Source organism: Cricetulus griseus (assembly GCF_003668045.3).
Source record: "Cricetulus griseus strain 17A/GY chromosome 1 unlocalized genomic scaffold, alternate assembly CriGri-PICRH-1.0 chr1_0, whole genome shotgun sequence".
NCBI classification, from domain to species: Eukaryota; Metazoa; Chordata; class Mammalia; order Rodentia; family Cricetidae; genus Cricetulus; species Cricetulus griseus.
The window spans coordinates 68,044,993-68,063,790 of NW_023276806.1; the positions used below are offsets into that span (position 1 = coordinate 68,044,993).

Sequence of the window (18,798 nt, forward strand, 5' to 3'; positions counted from 1 at the left end):
ATAAGCATATCCCATTATTTACGTGATGAAAAAGGAGTTTTTGACCTGATCTTTTGATCTTTGGCACTCAATCCTCTCCATCTCCTCTTAAAAAATTAATTAAAAATTTAGCAAGATGGTAGCTTTTTTACTTCCCACCCTATCTCACACTAAAAAAAAGTATCAATCAAACTCAATACATCCCCACCCAGTATCTGCAAAATACCCTCTTGAAATTCAATTTCGCATCTCTTCAGCTTTCATGTAGAAAAAGACAGTTCACTTCTTAACAAAATAAATCACTTTTGTGATTACCAAGTTGACCTCTTTGAATTAGGAAAATTCAAAGTGAAAAATGTAATTATCACCCTGGAACAATCTGTATACATCTGGAGCTAATTCTAGCTTCATTTTTCACATCATTTTTCACACTGTGTTACATCTTGTAGAGATGCCATGGGACTTTTGAAGAACTCATAAAAAAGTGCTGAGGACTTCAGATACTCAACAATGTATGTTATTCAAACAAAAGCCTTGAAAATTTCTGATTTTTTGAAACTTACTCTTCAAAGTAATCTCCATATGCCATTTGATCAGATAGGCATTAAGCAGCACTGTGACATCCATGACAAATAGGTGTTATCATGTGTCATTCTTTATCTGTGCAGCTTCTGACATCCAAATACATAATATGCTATGTTTGTAGTAGCTTTCATGTACCAAACCAAATTCAATCCTAAACTAAAAGGTGAAACTTCATTATCAAAATTTGCATAGGAAACAACCATATCACTATAAATAACAGAACCATAATCTTATGAAGAAACTGTGAATGCTGAAAGGACAAGCAATTTCCAGCAGGTATAAAACTGTATGTAGTGACTTCCATTCAAGAAATAAACAACCAACTATTTAAAATCAGATGGCTTAATCAGAAATTTTACCAAGTGAGCTTTTGGAGAAAGAGCATCCTAAAGAAAATGGTTAAATTATAAAATCAGAATACTCACAAAATCTAAGACTAATAAGCCCTTTAAGAAATGTAACTGCTACTTACAAGTTCATTATAAAATTCCATTAGCTATACTCTCTAAGTAATTGTTCTTATTGCACTTTATTGATAACACATAGTATTGATTTTTCACACCTATGATTCTTTAATTTATATTCATGAAATGTCCATCAGCACAGTCTAAATAAATTTGGCAACACAGGCACTAAGATGAATAAATCGATGCAAAGAAACATTAATTTTATAGTATCCTTATTCGTTAGGCAAAGAAACCGTGAGAGTTGTAAATGAAGGTCAAAGGTGTTGAAATGGGTCAAAACCCTTGACCTCTAAAGCAATACCCTTCCTATTAAAAAAGGCTATTTTAAAGTTTTAAGTAGAGGAATTTACTACCAGTAAGATACCACTTTAAAAAGACTACAAAAAAAAAAAAAAACTCAATAAAACATTCATTCGTTTACTTGAAAAACAAAACAAAACACCACAGGATATATAATTTCTATTTCACTTTTAAAAATCATTAAAGCTAACCACAAGGTTTCTATACACTGGAATTAATTTTGCTCTGAGGAATTTGTTTTGTACATATTTATGATGATCATTGCCACATCTTTGTTGATATTTTCCCAAGTCTACTGTGTATGCCAAAAATAATTAGCAATGACAAGGATTCAAAATTATTTATTACTCATTTTATAACCTCTACACAAAAGAGAGGCAAACCCAGGATTCCCAGGGGAATCAGAGTGGCACTCCACAAAGTACATAAATAAAGCAATTTCTATAACCTTAATACACAGGGCAAAGACAGTCATTTCAAGATCAACTGATGCAAGCATTTTAGTGTAATTTTAAAAACTATTTTTCTCATTTATCTAAATTCTCTCTCTCTCAGTTCATGCTTCAAAATCTTCTATATTATATATAAGTAATCATTTTAAAGAAGAAGTTAAAAATTTTTAACACAGCATACAAAACTTTGTTGTCACAAAAACTTGATAATGCCAGAATGACTTCACTGTCATGCAAATGTACATGTGGACTGACATTTGACATTTAATCTAGTTTATACCCACCTGAGAACATAGCAGCATAACCAACTCCACAACTGAACTGCTGGACTTCATGCAAACAAGACCTATTTAAAAAAGAAGGTTATTCTAAAAACACAAAGTTAAAAAAAATTCTAGAGATTCACTTTTTATGCTATTTTTGTCCAAATTTGATTTAAACTAAAACTTTAATATTGTTTGTACTAAGAACTACACCTGTACACATTTGATTATATGATTAAACAAAGTATTCTGTTGTGGTTACTTTGAACCTGGTATCAAAACTACCAGTTTTGTAAACTACTTTATTTTAACTTTCAAAATACCCAAACATTTATTGTGACTTCTTCTACAATCACATTTCACAATCCTCATAGAAATGCCTACAACATATGCCATATTGATCATGATCATCTACATTTTGTTTGGGAAAGGTGATCATTATACATGCAGAGAAGGGAAATGGCTCCCTGACCTTTGCTTTCTCCACCACACTCTCTCCCTTCAACCCTCTAGCTATCAATCAAGTTTCCATTTTGTTTCATGGCAGCAGACATCCCAAACACTCTTATTAGTACCTTGACCTCCGACCTCACACTAAACCTTAACAGAAATGCAAGCCATTGTCTGTTATGTATTCCTCATTTCCTATAAACTAATTATTTACATTTTCCTTTCTATGTTTTGTTTTAGATTAACTAAAAATATCCTTAGGAAGGAACTTTTATATCATTAATTACCATTTCAAGAACTATTTAGTTTAAGTCCCCAGTATAATCAAAAAGCAGTTCAAAGAATTTGCTATAGCTAATATGTTTAAAGGTAATTCCAATAATTATAAGGATTGGATAATCCAGTAACATTATAATGATCAAAAACTTATAGCTGATAATTCTGTATTAAATAATTCCTAGTAACGTTTAAAAGCCCTATGATATTCCTTCCATCTTTTACTCCATTAAAGCTCTTCCACATAGAGTGAACTCATTCTTTACCTATTTCTTATCTTTATGCTCTGTAGTTTTTGTTCTTTTTAAATAAAAATCCCTCAGCTGAACAATGGCACAGCTTGGCATTTTGAAGCTTTACAAATACCTTTGATTTTCTTTAAAAAAAAAAAAAAAAAATGAGAACCATTTTTCCCAGTGTTAGAAATGACTGGAGCAATGTTGGCAGTGGCATAAAAATTAGCTACACAGCATTTCCGTGCTGCATGCACTAGGCAAGCAAGTCATCAACTAAAATGTGGGTTTACACTGCTAAGATGGCTAAAACGCTTCAGCCTATGGTTGCCAATCAGGACAGAAAGGACAAGCTACCATCTCTCTTTGCCGGCCTGGGCCCCTGCTGTCTGAAACCTTGTTACTTCTTAAAATGTAACTCAAAGACAAGCCCAGTTTTATCCCAACTTTAAAACCTAGTCAGTCCTCTTGCTGAATGGGAGAAGTAGTCTTCCATAAGGAAAAGCACACTAATTGGTTACCCAAGACCAACTGATTAGTCCTGAAAATATAAATAAAAATAACTTATAGGCTAAGCAGGTTATATTTAGGAATATACAACAATTAATGAAAAAGAGGCTATGAATTTGAAAGAAAGCAATGAAAGTTATATGTGAGAGTTATATGTGAAGGTTTGGAGGAAAAAAGAAGGAAGAAATGATAATATCAAAAATAAAAGGCAAATGACCCCCCCCCAAAAAAAAAAAAACTGAACCTTTCACAGTTAAGTCATTAATCCTCATCGGATTAGTTCCAGAATTAGTTCCAGAATTAGAACCAGAATTACCACCTCTGGATTCTAATCTGGACCTTTTCACATTTGTTCATATGTAAAATGAACAACATGAGCATCCAAAATTAGAAAAATTTATACAATGGTCTTTGGTCTACCACACATACAGATATTTCAATACTTACACAGAAAAATACATGTATATACATTTGTTTATTTTCAGTCTTATTTCAGGATGGTATAATACATATAATCATGATAGTCGATATAAAGACAATAGTTCAAGGGCAGCTAGGGCTGTTACACAAAAAAAAAAGTCTCAAAACAACAATAAAAAAGACAATAAAGAAAACATACATAGTGAACAGTTGAGTGCTAAGAAAAATAACAGTAGTGAAAGGTCACTTTTATTTGAACACTTAACATGGTTTTGCAGAGTAGCAAGTGTGTTAGAGGAGTAAAGTGGGAGACATCACAGGTCCAGCATTGAACACCTCACACTAAGAGCCTGCTTAAAGGACATTCATGCTACAAACACAAATACATAACTACAAATAAAAAAGTAAGTTCATAAGTGGACATACCACTTTAAAAATAATTATTTGATAAATGAAACAAAAATTAAGCTTTGAAAAGCCTTGTAATTCAGACTCTCAAACATTTTTTAAATCAATTGCTTTCAAATTATTTTAATAAATAAGTGTTCTTCATAATTACATCAAATATTCTATTATTAAACACATTATTGATACATAAAACTTAACTGAAGTATTTCTAAAATTAGAAATTTCTCTTTAAATGAATTCATTGCTACTTTTGGACTCTGAAAATGAGATCATGCATTGCCAAATGTGAATTGCTATTTAGGACACTGAAAAAGGAATGGGGGTTTCTTACCAGGATTCTTGAATAAATTATCAGTACTTACCTAACACCAGCAATCTTGCCTCCAAACAAATGTAACTCAGTAATTATAATTCAACCATATTCAAACAAAAATTTTAATCCTGATTATCACTAATAAAAGTTCTCAAGCTTGACTTTTATAATAGCTTGAGATAGCTTTTATGTAGCTTGGGATGCAGCTGATATTTTTAAGTTAACCTATTAAAAGTGTTGTTTTGAAACAGTGTCTCATGATGCCCCAGCCAGGTCTAAGACTCCGTATTTGGGAGCTTACACTTCCCAAGTGCTGGATTTCCCAGTTCTACTAACAGTCCCACCACTACCAGTCTTAAGTTCTTAAATAGAAATCAGTTGTTTGAAAAGCTGTTTTCTGTTGAACTGATACCTGTTGCCTGAAAAAAATTAACCTAATTGAGTCATCTTCTCTAATACTTCAAGACCTTTCCTATACAATGCCTCATGCAAAAAACAAAGGAAAGAAAAAAAAAGAACTACTATCCTTCATCATTCTATAAGTAGCCTGCCTAGTAACTTGTGGCAGGGTGGCAAGTGGTCGGAGGAGGGTTGAGACAGAGTTTCTCTGTGTAGCCCTAAATGTCCTGGAACTCATTATTGTAACCAGGCTGGCCTTGACCTCACAGAGATCTGCCTCCCAAGTGCTAAAATTAAAGGTGTTCACCACCACACCCAGTTTCTATGGATCTTAAGTTCAAGTAAAACCCTCTTACACCAGTATCCCTAATTCTCTACCCCATAGTTAATGTAACTGTACTTAAAAAAGAAATAAATCTTGATCTAAGAATGAAACTCGATGGTAAAGTACTTGCAAAGGCTGTACAAGATCCTTAGTTCAAACTCCAGCACTAGAAAACAAATACTACTCCTTTGGCCTAATACTTTTATACTTTATTTAAACTGCTGGTTAAAAAACAAAAAAACAAAATTAAACTAGAACAGATTAAAATACAACAGATTTGTGATAAAGTCTTCAAAAGTCACATGTGAGGGCCTTGCCAATGGTGAAAATATTTAAGAAGATGTAGACATTTCTCATTCAAGCATATAACTTTGTAATGTAAAGAAATACAAACAGAATAAAAGAAAAACACCTACTTGTTCCTTCTATAAGCAGTTCTTGTCCATGACTACCCAAAAGTGTCCGAGAAAGGAAAGGTGCAAAATCCACAAAAATCTCCCGTAGCAGAGGAGCTGCCTTCTCCAGGGCATGCTCTAGCCTTTCTGTAATACTAAAAGAAAGATGTTGAGGGTTACCAACTTTCTAGGTCCTAAAGTGAAATGTATTTCCATAGAAATATAAAATTACATGAAAAATAAAAATGACCAAAAGACACATTACTATGTCTAATGGCTTTCTACCTAAAATGTCCCTTTTCACCCTGAATCATCTTTCTACTCCTCAAAAAGACAGTCTTGATTAACAACCATTCCAAGCATCATTTCTTACTGGAGGTTGCAACTCACCAGTTAAAAGCACATTTTTATGACTCTGTTATAACCCAAACTAACTGAAGATTTCACCTAACTTATTGGCTCATCAAACTCAACTATCAGTATACTGATCAAGTTAACAGTAACTTGAGATTAAAAAAAAAAATTATGCCTTCATTTCTAAGTTTTCAGTTGTAGCATATAAATGGTTCTAAAAAGCAGTTCATATTTTTATTGTACAAACAATGTCTTTGTAATACCATCTAAGAGACCTCATTAGAAAATCACAGGCTATACATTTATAATTATCTCAATTAACATATTAAGTTTACATGAGTATGCATATATGTTGACATAAAATGAATCACATATTTTAATGGATTTAAAAATATAAACAGGGATGCTGCAGTTTAGGAAACTGACAAAAAACCCAGAGCTTTATACAGCAAAGAAGTTAGCAGGCAGTGCTTATCTTGGTTCACAACAGTACTTCCAGCTTGTTACCAACAGTGCAGCTCCTACTGAAATTATTAGACACCTCCTAATGAGATTCTGCTTTCCAAAACCACCTCCTCACAGGTTTCTCTCTGTACCTCAGAATCTTTTAAGTCTGTGTAATCCCACAAATATACACCTTCCATAGAAACACCCCACTGCCTGAAGAGACAGAGATTTGGCATTTATGGTAAGAAAAAACAAGAATTCTCTGACCCCTTAGGGTATAGTGGTAGGAAATAAGTCTATAAATTTCAAAATTAAAATTCAAAACATACATTCCAAATTAAAATTGTAAGTAAAAGTAAAAATATATGTAGGACACAGTATTAATCATAATTGACCAGGTATCATCACTTTAACATTTTTAAAGAAAAGGGACAATGAATTCTTAGTGAATCATAATTATTTAATATATATCACCAACTCATAAAAATATTTGTCATACATGTAGCATTTTTACTACAAGGAGACAGTTCTCATATCTTACAACATTCTGAAATAACATCAAGTATCTGGGGGTGGGGAGGAAAGGGTGCATGATAGAAAAGCACAAATTTCAGTACCCCAGTGAGGAGCTTAAATACCTCATGTGTGCAACTGGGTCTTGTGGAACAGAGCCAACTGCTGGGACTGAAGGCAATTTTGCATTAGGTGATCTACTTCCTGAAAGAGAGAAATAAGCATTTGACAGTGATTTTCTGGTTTTAGATACAAGGATTCAAACAAATATGACAGCCAACAAACATGTATTATAGTGTTTTTTTTGAAACATGTATCACACTTTAGACAAAGACTTTTGATAAATTACTGTTTCTTCTTAAATATTTATATGTAACCTCAATTGTGTCAGGCAACCCTGCTATGCAAGGGGTACAGAAGAAGCAGCTAAGTATTGATAGAATCTGATCCACTAAGCTAGGCTCAAATTCTGTTATTTCATACCAATAAAACTAACAAGCAAAAGCTTTCTTTTTGATGAAGTAAAAAATTAGAAACATAAAGTTCCTAATTTAGCTTTAAATAGTTGTACCACTAAAACCAAGAGCAAAACCTATTAGTCAATCATCAGAGAACTTGTGCTACAGCATGACTGATCAAGAGTCTAAAACAGTAAACAATCCATAGACATCTGAGGAACAGTACTTAAGTTATTTCAGTGCCATCTGCACTTTCTCATGAGTTTTCATAATTACAATATGACTTGTTTTCTCACACTTATTTCAAGTGATACTTTTTCTCAAAATCACAGAGGAGATAATAGCAATGCAGAGATTTTTTTTTTTAAGAAGTTTCACACAGTGTAGTGGATATCAGGAGTCACCTACTGGATGACGAGAAGATCTGGTCTGCTCCCCAGCCTCCAGGACTTTATGGTAGGGAAGACACACCTAGAGACCATGGCATGTACTAGCTACCATGTCCTCTGCCTACTTTATCCAACTGATACTTGGTTTTCTTTTGTTTTTTAAGCGGTGTCTTGTGTAACTCAGGTTGTCCTCTAACTCACAATGAAGCCAAGAATAACCTTGAATATCTGACTTAATATATGTACCTCACCTTAAAAATTCTGGGAGTACAAGTATGCATCACCACATCTGGCTTCCAACTGATACTTTTAATGCACTTCTAGCTATCATATAGCACTTTTTAGGGAACAGAACCCTCATCCTTCTCAACCAACTACCTCTTAACAGCTGGAGAGTCCAAACATACTTGAAGAGCTTCATTAATGTGAACTTAGGACATAATTCCCCTAATCATCCTAACTCCTGTACTTGAACAGGTCAATTTAATCAGCATCCATCTCTTTCCTACCATTTTATTCCAGTGGTTTTTATTTAAAGTACTGAACAAAATTAATTTATATTATATGGTCTCATTCCAGTCTTTCCAATTAATGTTTCTATATAACCTTTAATACTCATATCTTAATATTACTAACAACCAATTCAATCTTCTTATTGTATAAAGTGTTCAAATTGTTTACTCTTAAATAAACGTCACTGTCTTTATGTCATCAAGAAATAACTGTTCAATTCAATGCAATCCCTATCAAAATCCCAGCACAATTCTTCACAGACCTTGAAAGAACAATTCTCAACTTTATATGGAAAAACAAAAGACCCAGTATAGCCAAAAAAAACCCTGTACAATAAAGGAACTTCCAGAAGCATAACTATCCCTGACTTCAAGCTCTATTATAGAGCTACAGTCCTGAAAACAGTTTGGTATTGGCACAAAAATAGACAGGTAGACCAATGGAACTGAATTGAAAACCCTGATATTAACCCACAAACCTACGAACACTTGATTTTTGACAAAGAAGCTAAATTTATACTATGGAATAAAAAAAGCGTCTTCAACAAATGTGCTGGCATAACTGGATGCTGGAATGTAGAAGACTGCAGGTAGATCCATATCTATCTATTGCCATGCACAAAACTTAAGTCCAAATGGATCAAAGACCTCAACATAAATCCAGCCACACTGAACCTCTTAGACGAAAAGGTAGGTGGTACCCTCGAATGAATTGGTATAGGAGACTGCTTCCTGAACATAACACCAGGAGCACAGACACTGATATCTACAATTAATAAATGGGACCTCCTGAAACTGAGAAGCATCTGTAAGGCAAAAGACACACTTAAAAGACAAAAGGGCAGCCCACAAAATGGGAAAAGATATTCAACAACCTCACATCTGACAGAGGGCTAATCTCCAAAATTTACAAAGAACTCAAGAAGCTAGGCTCCAAAACACTAACTAACCCAATTAAAAAGTGGGTTACAGAACTAAATAGAGAATTCTCAAAAAAGGAATCTAAAATGGCTGAAAGACACATAAGAAAGTGCTCAATATCCTTAGGCATCAGGGATGCAAATCAAAACAACTCTGAGATACCATCTTACACCTGTCAGAATGGCTAAAATAAAAAACACCAATGACAGTTTATGCTGGAAAGGATGTGGAGAAGGGGGATCACTTCTCCACTGCTGGTGCGAGTGCCAACTCATACAGCCACTTTGGAAATCAGTATGGTGGTTCCTCAGGAAAATGGGAATCAATCTACCACAAGATCAAGAAATTCCACTCTTAGGCATACCCAAAAGATACATATTCACACAACAAGGACATCTGTTCAACCATGTTCCTTGCAGCATTATTTGTAATAGCCATAACCTGGAAGCAACCTAGATGACCATCAACTGAAGAATGGATGGAGAAAATGTGGTACATTTACACAAAGAAGTACTACTCAGTGGAAAAAAAAACAATGGAATATTGAAATTCACAGGCAAATGGATGGAACTAAAAGAAACCATCTGAGTCAGGTACCCAATCACAAAATGACAAAAATGGTATGTACTCAGTCATATATAGATTTTAGACCTAGAGCAAAGAAGTAGCAGCCTACAATCCACACCACCAGAAAAGCTAGGAAACAAGGAAGACCCTAAGAGAGACATGCATGATCCCCTGGAGAAGGGGAAAGGGACAAGATCTCCTGAGCAAATTGGGAGCATGGGGGGGAGGGGAGAGGGAGTTAGAAGAAAGAGAAGGGGATAAGGGGAGAGGAGGACATGAGGGAGCAGGAAGATCTAGTCAGGGGAAGAATAGAGAAGAGCAAGAAAAGAGATACCACAATAGAGGGAGCCATTATAGGTTTAAAGAGAATTCTGACACTAGGAAAATGTCCAGAGATCTACAAGGATGACCCCAACTAACAACCTAAGCAATAGTCAAGAGGACTCCTTAAATGCCCTTCTCTGATAATGAGATTGATGGCTACCTTATATGCCATCCTAGAGCCTTCATCCAGTAGCTGATGGAAGCAGACACAGACACCAACAGCTAGACACTGAGCTGAACTCTGGAATCCAGTTGCAGAGAGGGAGGAGTGATGAGCAAAGGGGTCAAGATCAGGCTGGAGAAACCCACAAGAACAGCTGACCTGAACAAGGGTTTGCTCATGGGCCCCAGATTGATAGCTGGGAAACCAGCATAGGACTGTTCCAGACCCCCTGAAGGAGGAGGTCAGTTTGGAGGTCTGGACAATCTACAGGACCACTGGTAGTGGATCAGTATTTACCCCTGGTACACAAATGGACTTTGGGAGCCCTCTCCACATAGAGGGATACTCTTTTAGCCTAGACACACTGGGGAGGGTCTAGGCCCTGCTCCAAATAATATGACAGATTTTTAAGATCCCCCAGGAAGGGGTTGGGAGCAGGGAAAAGTGGGGAGCAAGGGAGGAGGGATTGAGAGAGAACTGGGATTTACATGTAAAACAAGCTTGTTTCTAATTTAAATAAAAAATATTTTAAAAGAGAAATAACTGTTCATAAACTTTAACAGATATCAGTCCAGCAAACTAACCCTGACAGAGCTAAGAATGGATAGGAACAGAAATAAAGGAAAGACTTGAAGAAGTAATCCAAAAGACTAAGCTAGAAAATAATTCTGTGGTATGAAGAGTTTGCAAAAGGGAAAACCTATTTTAAGTTTCTGCTTAAAAATCAAAATATATAGGATTAGACTGTCAGTCTAAGGTAGCAGAACATAAATAGCAGAGTCATTACTATCTAGCAAATATTAGGAGGAAATACAATATTAAATTCTCTCTGCAAGACAGGATCATATGAACTAGAGGGGTCCAGTTGGCATGGTAATAGAGACCTGAGGTGGTCAAGTACAAATGAGTACACTGTGCTGGCAGTTGCAGTCCATTTGCCAATTCCTGGTTCCTTAAAGTTGTAACCTACAAGGATGCCAGGTCAATGTGAGAGTAAACAGAGACAAAATTCCACTACAGCCCTTCACTAGGACAGAGCAAAAAAGTCAGTATACATGAAGCCTTGTAGGCTTCACACACACACACAAGCTGATAAACAGAACTCTGAAATCTATGTACTATATAATCAATATTGAATCTCATGACTATGATGATGCATGGATAGGAGAGATGATTTCAAGAGGTTTGAAGAAAAATCAAAATGTCCAATGTTTAAATTGTGGAAAACAAGGTCACTTTAAAAGGGATTGCAAACAGGGTGTCCCCAGAAACAATATTTTTTCTAAGCATACTTCAAACAGAATGCCCCTCCCTTCTGGATCATGCATAAGGTGTGGCAAAGGCAGGTGTTAGACTAATGAATGCAAGTCAACAAGGGCATTCAAGGTAGCCTTTTGCCTTCCAGAAACTCCTTGAGGAGCCTCTTGAAGGCTCCCAGGACAAATTCGGTTCATTCATAGGGGAAACTCCTTCCCAGAGCAATCAAAAGACTTAAAGCCTATTGTAAAACACCATACTGCTATAGATGTCAGCAGAGCTTTAGAACATAAAACAAAAATTTTAGGAGAAACAATGAATCAAAATTGATACAGATTTTATACTAGAAAACTCCCCAAAGTTAGGGTTGTGGGGTTGTTTTGTCTTTTCAGGAAAATAAAAACAACCATCTTGGAGAATTTAAAGACCTTTACACAAATAAGCATCCAAAGCAAAAGGGGGAAAGAACTACCTGAAAAAAAAAATTACCAAGAAAAGGAATAGTCTGACTATAATGATCTCTAAAGTCTCCAAAAGGAAGATAGAATCTCACAATGACCATTCCATTCCACCAGGACTGTGATAATACCACTGAGCTGAAAAACAACCTCTAAAGATCAGCTTTGGACTACATATTGCTCAGAATTTCACGGTGGCTAGCTAAGATGATTCAGCCTCACAGACTACTCTAGCCAGGAATTGAGATAAGTCCTGCACTTTCCATTACACAGAGACTGGACATCAAATGATACAGCTACCTCTCCCAGGACATAACAATTAACCCAATTTTTCCTTTTCAGGATTCCCTAAAGATGCTGTCACCCCCAAACAGCAGGAAGTAAATTTAAGAACATGATGCCCGTTGGGAAAGTTTTCGTCTATGATTTTGTTGAGTATGTTTTCTGCACCTTTGAGTTGAGCTTCTTCACCTGTTTATAATATAAATTTAAAAATGGAGAAAAGTAATAAAAAAAGAACATAATGCCCACATTACCAAGGGGTTGGGTTGGGTGGTTTTGGGCTATTCAATAGGTTATGGATATTTGTCATTGTTTAGGGAAATTAGTTACAAGTTGTTATTGGTTAAGGTCAGGAAAAAGCTAAACAAAGGTGATTAGATTCAGGGTTCTTGCTGAAAAGAAAAAAAGGGGATACAGATACGTTAGGATAAAAAGGGTAGGTTGTGGTGGGTTGGGAATATGTGGGGATGCTTCTCCCTTCACTTTCTCCTTAAATTACTAACTGTAATTTTAGTTTGTACAAAATAAGCATGTACTACTTCAACTACTTTAAAAGATAAGCATATACCTTATGATTGTTAAACTAAGCAAGAGCATAGTTTGATGGCTCACACTTTTAAATTTCACAACTTACAAAAAAATTTCACAACTTACTACAGAAATGTGGTAATTAAAAATGTGGCACTGTTTATGTATAGACAAAAAAAGGGTAAGTTATTGAATCTACTCTGAAAAGAGGGAGGATATAGATATGAAAAAAATGTAGATTATTGAAACTACTTTTAAAAAGCAAATACCAGTTTTAAATATTTTACATTGTGCTGGATGTTTGTATATTGTATACAAATTTTGTATACTGACACAAATTTGAGATTAATTTTGTTAGAACACACTGTACATATATTTCTACTCTTGTCCATGACATTGTACCTATACAGCTCATTTAATAATGTAATGCAAATTTCTAGTTCTTCAAAGTATTATTACCAACTGTTTAGCATAATAAGGACATGCAAGTTAGTAATTAGTCATCTATTACAATTAAACTTATACTCATATTAGGTATGTTTTCAAGGTCAAACAGATATATTTGAAATAGACAAGCCATCTTAAAACACATCAGAGATCTGCAGAATATGGCATTTAAGATGTATTAATAACATGGGTTCTTTCTTTATTTGTTTGTTTGTTTTTTATGACAATAAGACATGTCTGCTCCTGGCAGCACCAATCTACTACAGAGCAAATGATGAGCAAAGAAGAAACTCCACATTGAGTTTACTTTCTTTGTGACAAAAGTAAGCCACTGGGCAAGAAAGTGTTCTTGCCTCGAGTGCTGACAGTATGCGGTCCAATTGAACAAGCAGAGCACAAAAGAAAGTGACTGCCCAACCTTGCCAGACAGTCCTTCAAAACTCCTGCTTCACAGAAAAGTCTGTCAGAGATGCTAGGCTGATAGGCCAAACATGTATGTCCCAAAGTTGCAGAAGAACCTTGGGTGACTGTCCAGGCAGTCAGCTGTTTCTGTCATTTCTCATATTTTTCAGAAGTCCCCTGTTCACACTTCCTGATTACTCAGTTATTATTACTTCCTTCTTGGGTCTCTGGGGGAGTTGAAGATTAAATAGTGATAGTTTTCCTAGTTTACCAGACTCAGAAAAGAAACTCACTAAAGAAATGTAAAGTATATAAGGTTGAGAGACATAAAAGATAATTTTAGTTGGTAATGTAAGTTAGAATAGAAGTGAATTACATAAAACATTTTGGATTCAAATGTGGTTTCTTCAACAGCTGAAATCTGAGGTTAAACTTTGAACCTCCACAAAGAGTAGTCATTTGTTTTTGTAGTCTTTCTGTTGTTTGTTTCCTTTCTACTATGGCAGCTTCCAGTTGCACACAAGTGTTAGATTTGTGCCTGTAAATGATGAGAGGGTGCAAGCACTACAGTGCCTATAACTATAAATGAATGCTGTCCGGAGAATAAGAGACTCCTTTCAAAAATATATGAATACAAAGGAATCTGCAAAGGTCGAAGCCAAGAGACTCTGAAATAATCAGGCAACAGGTTGATATTTATCAAGTCTTGAACTGAGAAGCTTATCATTGAGAATCAAGAGAAGCCCAGGCCTATGGCCTAAGACTGGGAACCAGCCACCACCAGCAGCACTGATCACCTATCACATCCATTCTGTTTGGAGCATAACGTCTTGCTTTACTTTGCTCTATGGGAACCAATAAACTAAGACACATTTCCACTCTGTCACAGCCACAGTGTGAAGAGATGGATGTCTGACCACAGCTAGGTGTAAATGAGGACCTAGAGGTCACTCAGAACAATGCTGTGTATCATTGTGTCCCCTTTCCACCACACCTCATTGTGAAGCCCATTCACATTTGTGGAAGGTCTCTGCAGACTGTTTCTTGGTCCGTAACAATTGGCAGAATTATCTCCCTATACTCCTGCACCAAATAAATCCATTACAATTTCTTAATTAAAAAGAGTGGTGAGGAATGATTCAGTGTAGAACACTTACATTAAATGTAGAGCCTTACATTTAAATCCCCAGTATTGAGAGGGAAGTATTTTATTTTTAAGAATAGGAATAGTATTTGCTCCAAATGAAATAATAACAAAAAAGTATTCCCTAACACTGCTCTTGTTCAATTTTCAGCACCCACGGGGCAGTTCGCAACTGTTTGTAACTCCAAGATCTGACAGTATCATACAGACATACACACAGGCAAAAAATCTAATGCCCATAAAATAAAAATGATTTATTTTAAAAACTGAATACAGCAAAAGAGATTTTTACAATATGGGCTTTTAAGATGGCTCAATAGACAGGAGCACTTACTTTGAAAGGACCCATGTTCTGTTCCCAGCATCCACATCAGGCAAACAGATCACAATCAATTATATCTACAGCTCCACCTATAACTCTGGTTTCAGGGGTTTAACAATCTCTTCTGGCTTCTCAAGCCCCCAAACACATCACACTTGGCATACACACAGAGATACACAGACATACGGATAAAAATAAAAGTAAATCTTTAAGCCACGGGACACTTGCACAACAATGATTAAAAAATTGACACATGCACAACAATTACTTAAAAAATTAACTGAAAATATTAAAAAATAAACCAATAGAAAAATAAAACAGATGAAGTAAATATATATCAGTAATTTCACTTGAGATTGTCCTTCAATCCATCAGGAATACGTAATTATGCATTTTAACTGAAAACTTATAAATCTGTGATAAATTTATTGTTTTAACATTAAACATTTCCAAAGGATGATCACCCATTTAAATGCAAAGGTTGCTTCCAACATATGAAAGACATGGGCTTATACTTTCCATATCTGTGCAATGATACACATGGCTCTTTCAATAATTTTCCAAATATCTGCAAAAAGACCATCCATCAACATCGATGCAGGGAGTAAAATATTACTTACAAATTCCCTAAGGATCTAAGTAACAGATGCCTTTTGCATCTTATCCCTAGTATAGGTGTGGACTTTGGGAGCCCATTTCATATGTAGGAATACTCCCTGAGCCAAGACACACAGGGGTGGGCCTAGGCCCCATTCCAAAGGATACAATAGACACTGATGAAACCCTATGGAAGGTCTCACCACCCAGGCGGAGCAGAAAGGATATGTGATAGGTAAGATTTTAGTTGAGAGGGGTGGTAGGGGAGGATGGGAGGGAGAAGGGAACTGGGATTGTCATGTAAAACAATCCTGTTTCTAATTCAAATAAAAAAAAAAGTTGCAAAAAAAAAGGATAGCAAATATTTTCCTAGATTCTAATTCAGAAATATAAACAAAGTAGTATATAGTAGATATACATTTAACAATCATTAATAGGTCTCATATAGCTGAAGCAGGTCTTTAATCACTATAAAGCCTTGAATATCTGATCATCTGCCCCACCTGCTAGGGTTTCAGGTATCTGAACCACCAATTCATGTGGTACCAGGAATTGAACCCAGGGCTCAATACATGCTAGGCAGGAACTTTACCAATGGAAATGAATCTCCAGTCCTGATTTTACTTTTTAATTTTACTCAGATTTCTTTAGAATACTAGCAAACAACAGTAAAACACAAAAGCACAGGTTTATAAAGTACCTTACAAATTTCTTGGTTTTATTAGAAAATCCTAAGATTAGTTAAAATAGGATCTAAAAATTATGTTGATATCACTGACACCTAACTCACCTGGTGACTCTCCTCCCACATCTGAGACTTGGGTGGAATCTACTGAAGAAACCACACTGACAGCATTGGTAGTTGCAGTTGTAGGAAGGGTGGAAGGTAAGACTGTTGATTTTTTTGTTGCAATGATGACACTTCTGTAATAAAGATTTTAAAATGTAAAACATTAACATTAATTATACATTTCAAAATAAAAAGAAGCTAACTCTTTCATTTTCTTTCTTATTTTTTGATGTATTCTTTTTTGGTTTGGTTTGGTTTGGTTTTTCAAGACAGGGTTTCTCTGTGTAGGCCTGACTGTCCTGGAACTAGCTCTGTAGACCAGGCTGCTGGCCTCAAAATCACAGAGATCTACCTGCCTCTGCCTCCTGAGTACTGAGGTTAAAGGCTGCACCAACACTCCCCAGCTGATGTATTCTTTAGAATATCCATTCAACTTAAAGTCTCTTTGCTGTTGTCAATATTTATGTGCCTTTTTCTCTTTTAGAGAGAGGGAAGGAGGGAGGGTAGGAAGGAAGAGAGAGCACAACCTTGGATGTTATTCCTCAGAAGCCAAACACCATATTTTTGAGAAAGGATCTCTCACAGAGCAGAAAACTGCTGAGTAGGCTAAGCTGGCTGACTGGTGAACCCTAAGGTTCACTAGAGTCTATCTTCCCAGGGCTGGATTTAGAAGAGTATGTTACATCCAGGTTTTTGCCTGTTTGGTTAGCTGGCTGGCTGGTCTTTGATATATATGAGTGGTCTGCCTACACATGTTTTTGTATTGTATGTGTGGCTGATGCCCAGAGGCCAGAAGTGGGCATTGGATTCCTGGGAACTAGAGTTACAGACAGTTGTGAGCTACCATGTGGGTGATTGGACTCAAACCCAGGTCCTCTGGAAGAGCATCGAAACCATCTTTCCAGTCACCTCTCCACTCTCCCTTCCATACACACAGCTTTGAAAAACATTGGTTTGTAAGATCAAACCCAGGTCCTATTTGCACACCACTTTATTGGCAAGCTACCTCCCCAGCCTCATTGTTTTTAAAACTAGGACAATGTCCTAGGAAAATAATCCCATTTTAACGTTTTAACCAACATTTACTACATTAGATGTTTTCAAATTTAAGATCATCTTGAATTTTCTAATAAATATAACCAAAGATAATTTTTGTAGGGAAAAAATAATTTTGGAATTTAAGAAGAAAAGTAATTAACTTTTTTTTTTAATGTCAGAACTGATACAGAAAACTCAGTGTGTTTCAAGGAGGATTTTAAAGCACTGCTAATTTGAAATCATAAAACCTTAAGTATCTTAAAAGATAAGACAATACCTATACAGATACATTGTACAGCTCATAAAATATGATAGCTTTTGAGTATACCACATAGAAAACAATGGACAATTTTTTAAACAGAAAATGTGCTAAATAACCAGTTGTTCATATTATGTATTATTCAAACACATGTATTTATGATATACCAATTTCAATTAAAGTGCAATACTTTATACTAAAAGAGTAACTAAAAGACCTTGTTAGACATAACTTAAAAGGCATTTTTAATTGACGTTAGCTCCATAAACATGCAAAAACCCAGTTAATGAGGTAAAAGGACAGCTGATATATAATGTACTCCCACAGCAGCTCTTACTTTTAATTACCCTGTGTTAACCATAAGCTTAAAGTCTTCAACATTCAATTTATTTAATCACATCTTTTGTTGACAATACTGTAAGCTCAAAGTATTCCCTTAATAGCTTTAAAGTTTGATTTTTAAACAAAATCACTTAGGTACTTTATCCTAATAAATGTATTCATACTTTTTAAATCACATAATTCTATTATTTTAAAAATATGTATCTATTGTTAATTTTTTTTAAAAGAGGAACAAAGTGAAATAGGTTCCGTTTTACTTCAGTGACTATCATTTGAGGGCAAACACTGTTGCCAATTAAATCAAGTTATCTTTTGCTAGGCAAGGCTTATTCAATGTACTCGGGGGTAGCTGGTGTCACATCATTATAAGGGTGACTGCCAATGTTAACTATATACTAAAAAATAGAAGCAACAGCCACCTGAGCCCACAATCCCAAAATGGTGTGCTTAAATCATGGTAGCTTATATCAGATGAAGATCGGTGACTTAAAGGGAAGTAGATATGACCT

At 35.4% G+C, this 18,798-nt stretch overlaps 1 protein-coding gene and 1 pseudogene across 5 annotated transcripts in view; one reads left to right on the forward strand and one right to left on the reverse strand.

Annotated features, from left to right (window-relative positions):
* Positions 1-18,798, reverse strand: part of Lrba (LPS responsive beige-like anchor protein) — a 561,457-nt gene that overhangs the window by 406,807 nt on the left and 135,852 nt on the right. For all 5 annotated transcript variants that reach the window (XM_027392996.2, XM_027392995.2, XM_027392998.1 and 2 more), the window contains 4 exons: positions 16,651-16,784; positions 7,215-7,293; positions 5,797-5,930; positions 2,068-2,129 (listed from right to left, as the gene is read on the reverse strand). In XM_027392996.2, the coding sequence (XP_027248797.1) occupies positions 2,068-2,129; positions 5,797-5,930; positions 7,215-7,293; positions 16,651-16,784 (409 nt within the window). The remainder of the gene's footprint in view (positions 1-2,067; positions 2,130-5,796; positions 5,931-7,214; positions 7,294-16,650; positions 16,785-18,798) is intronic.
* Positions 14,297-14,558, forward strand: LOC118239455 (annotated as a pseudogene).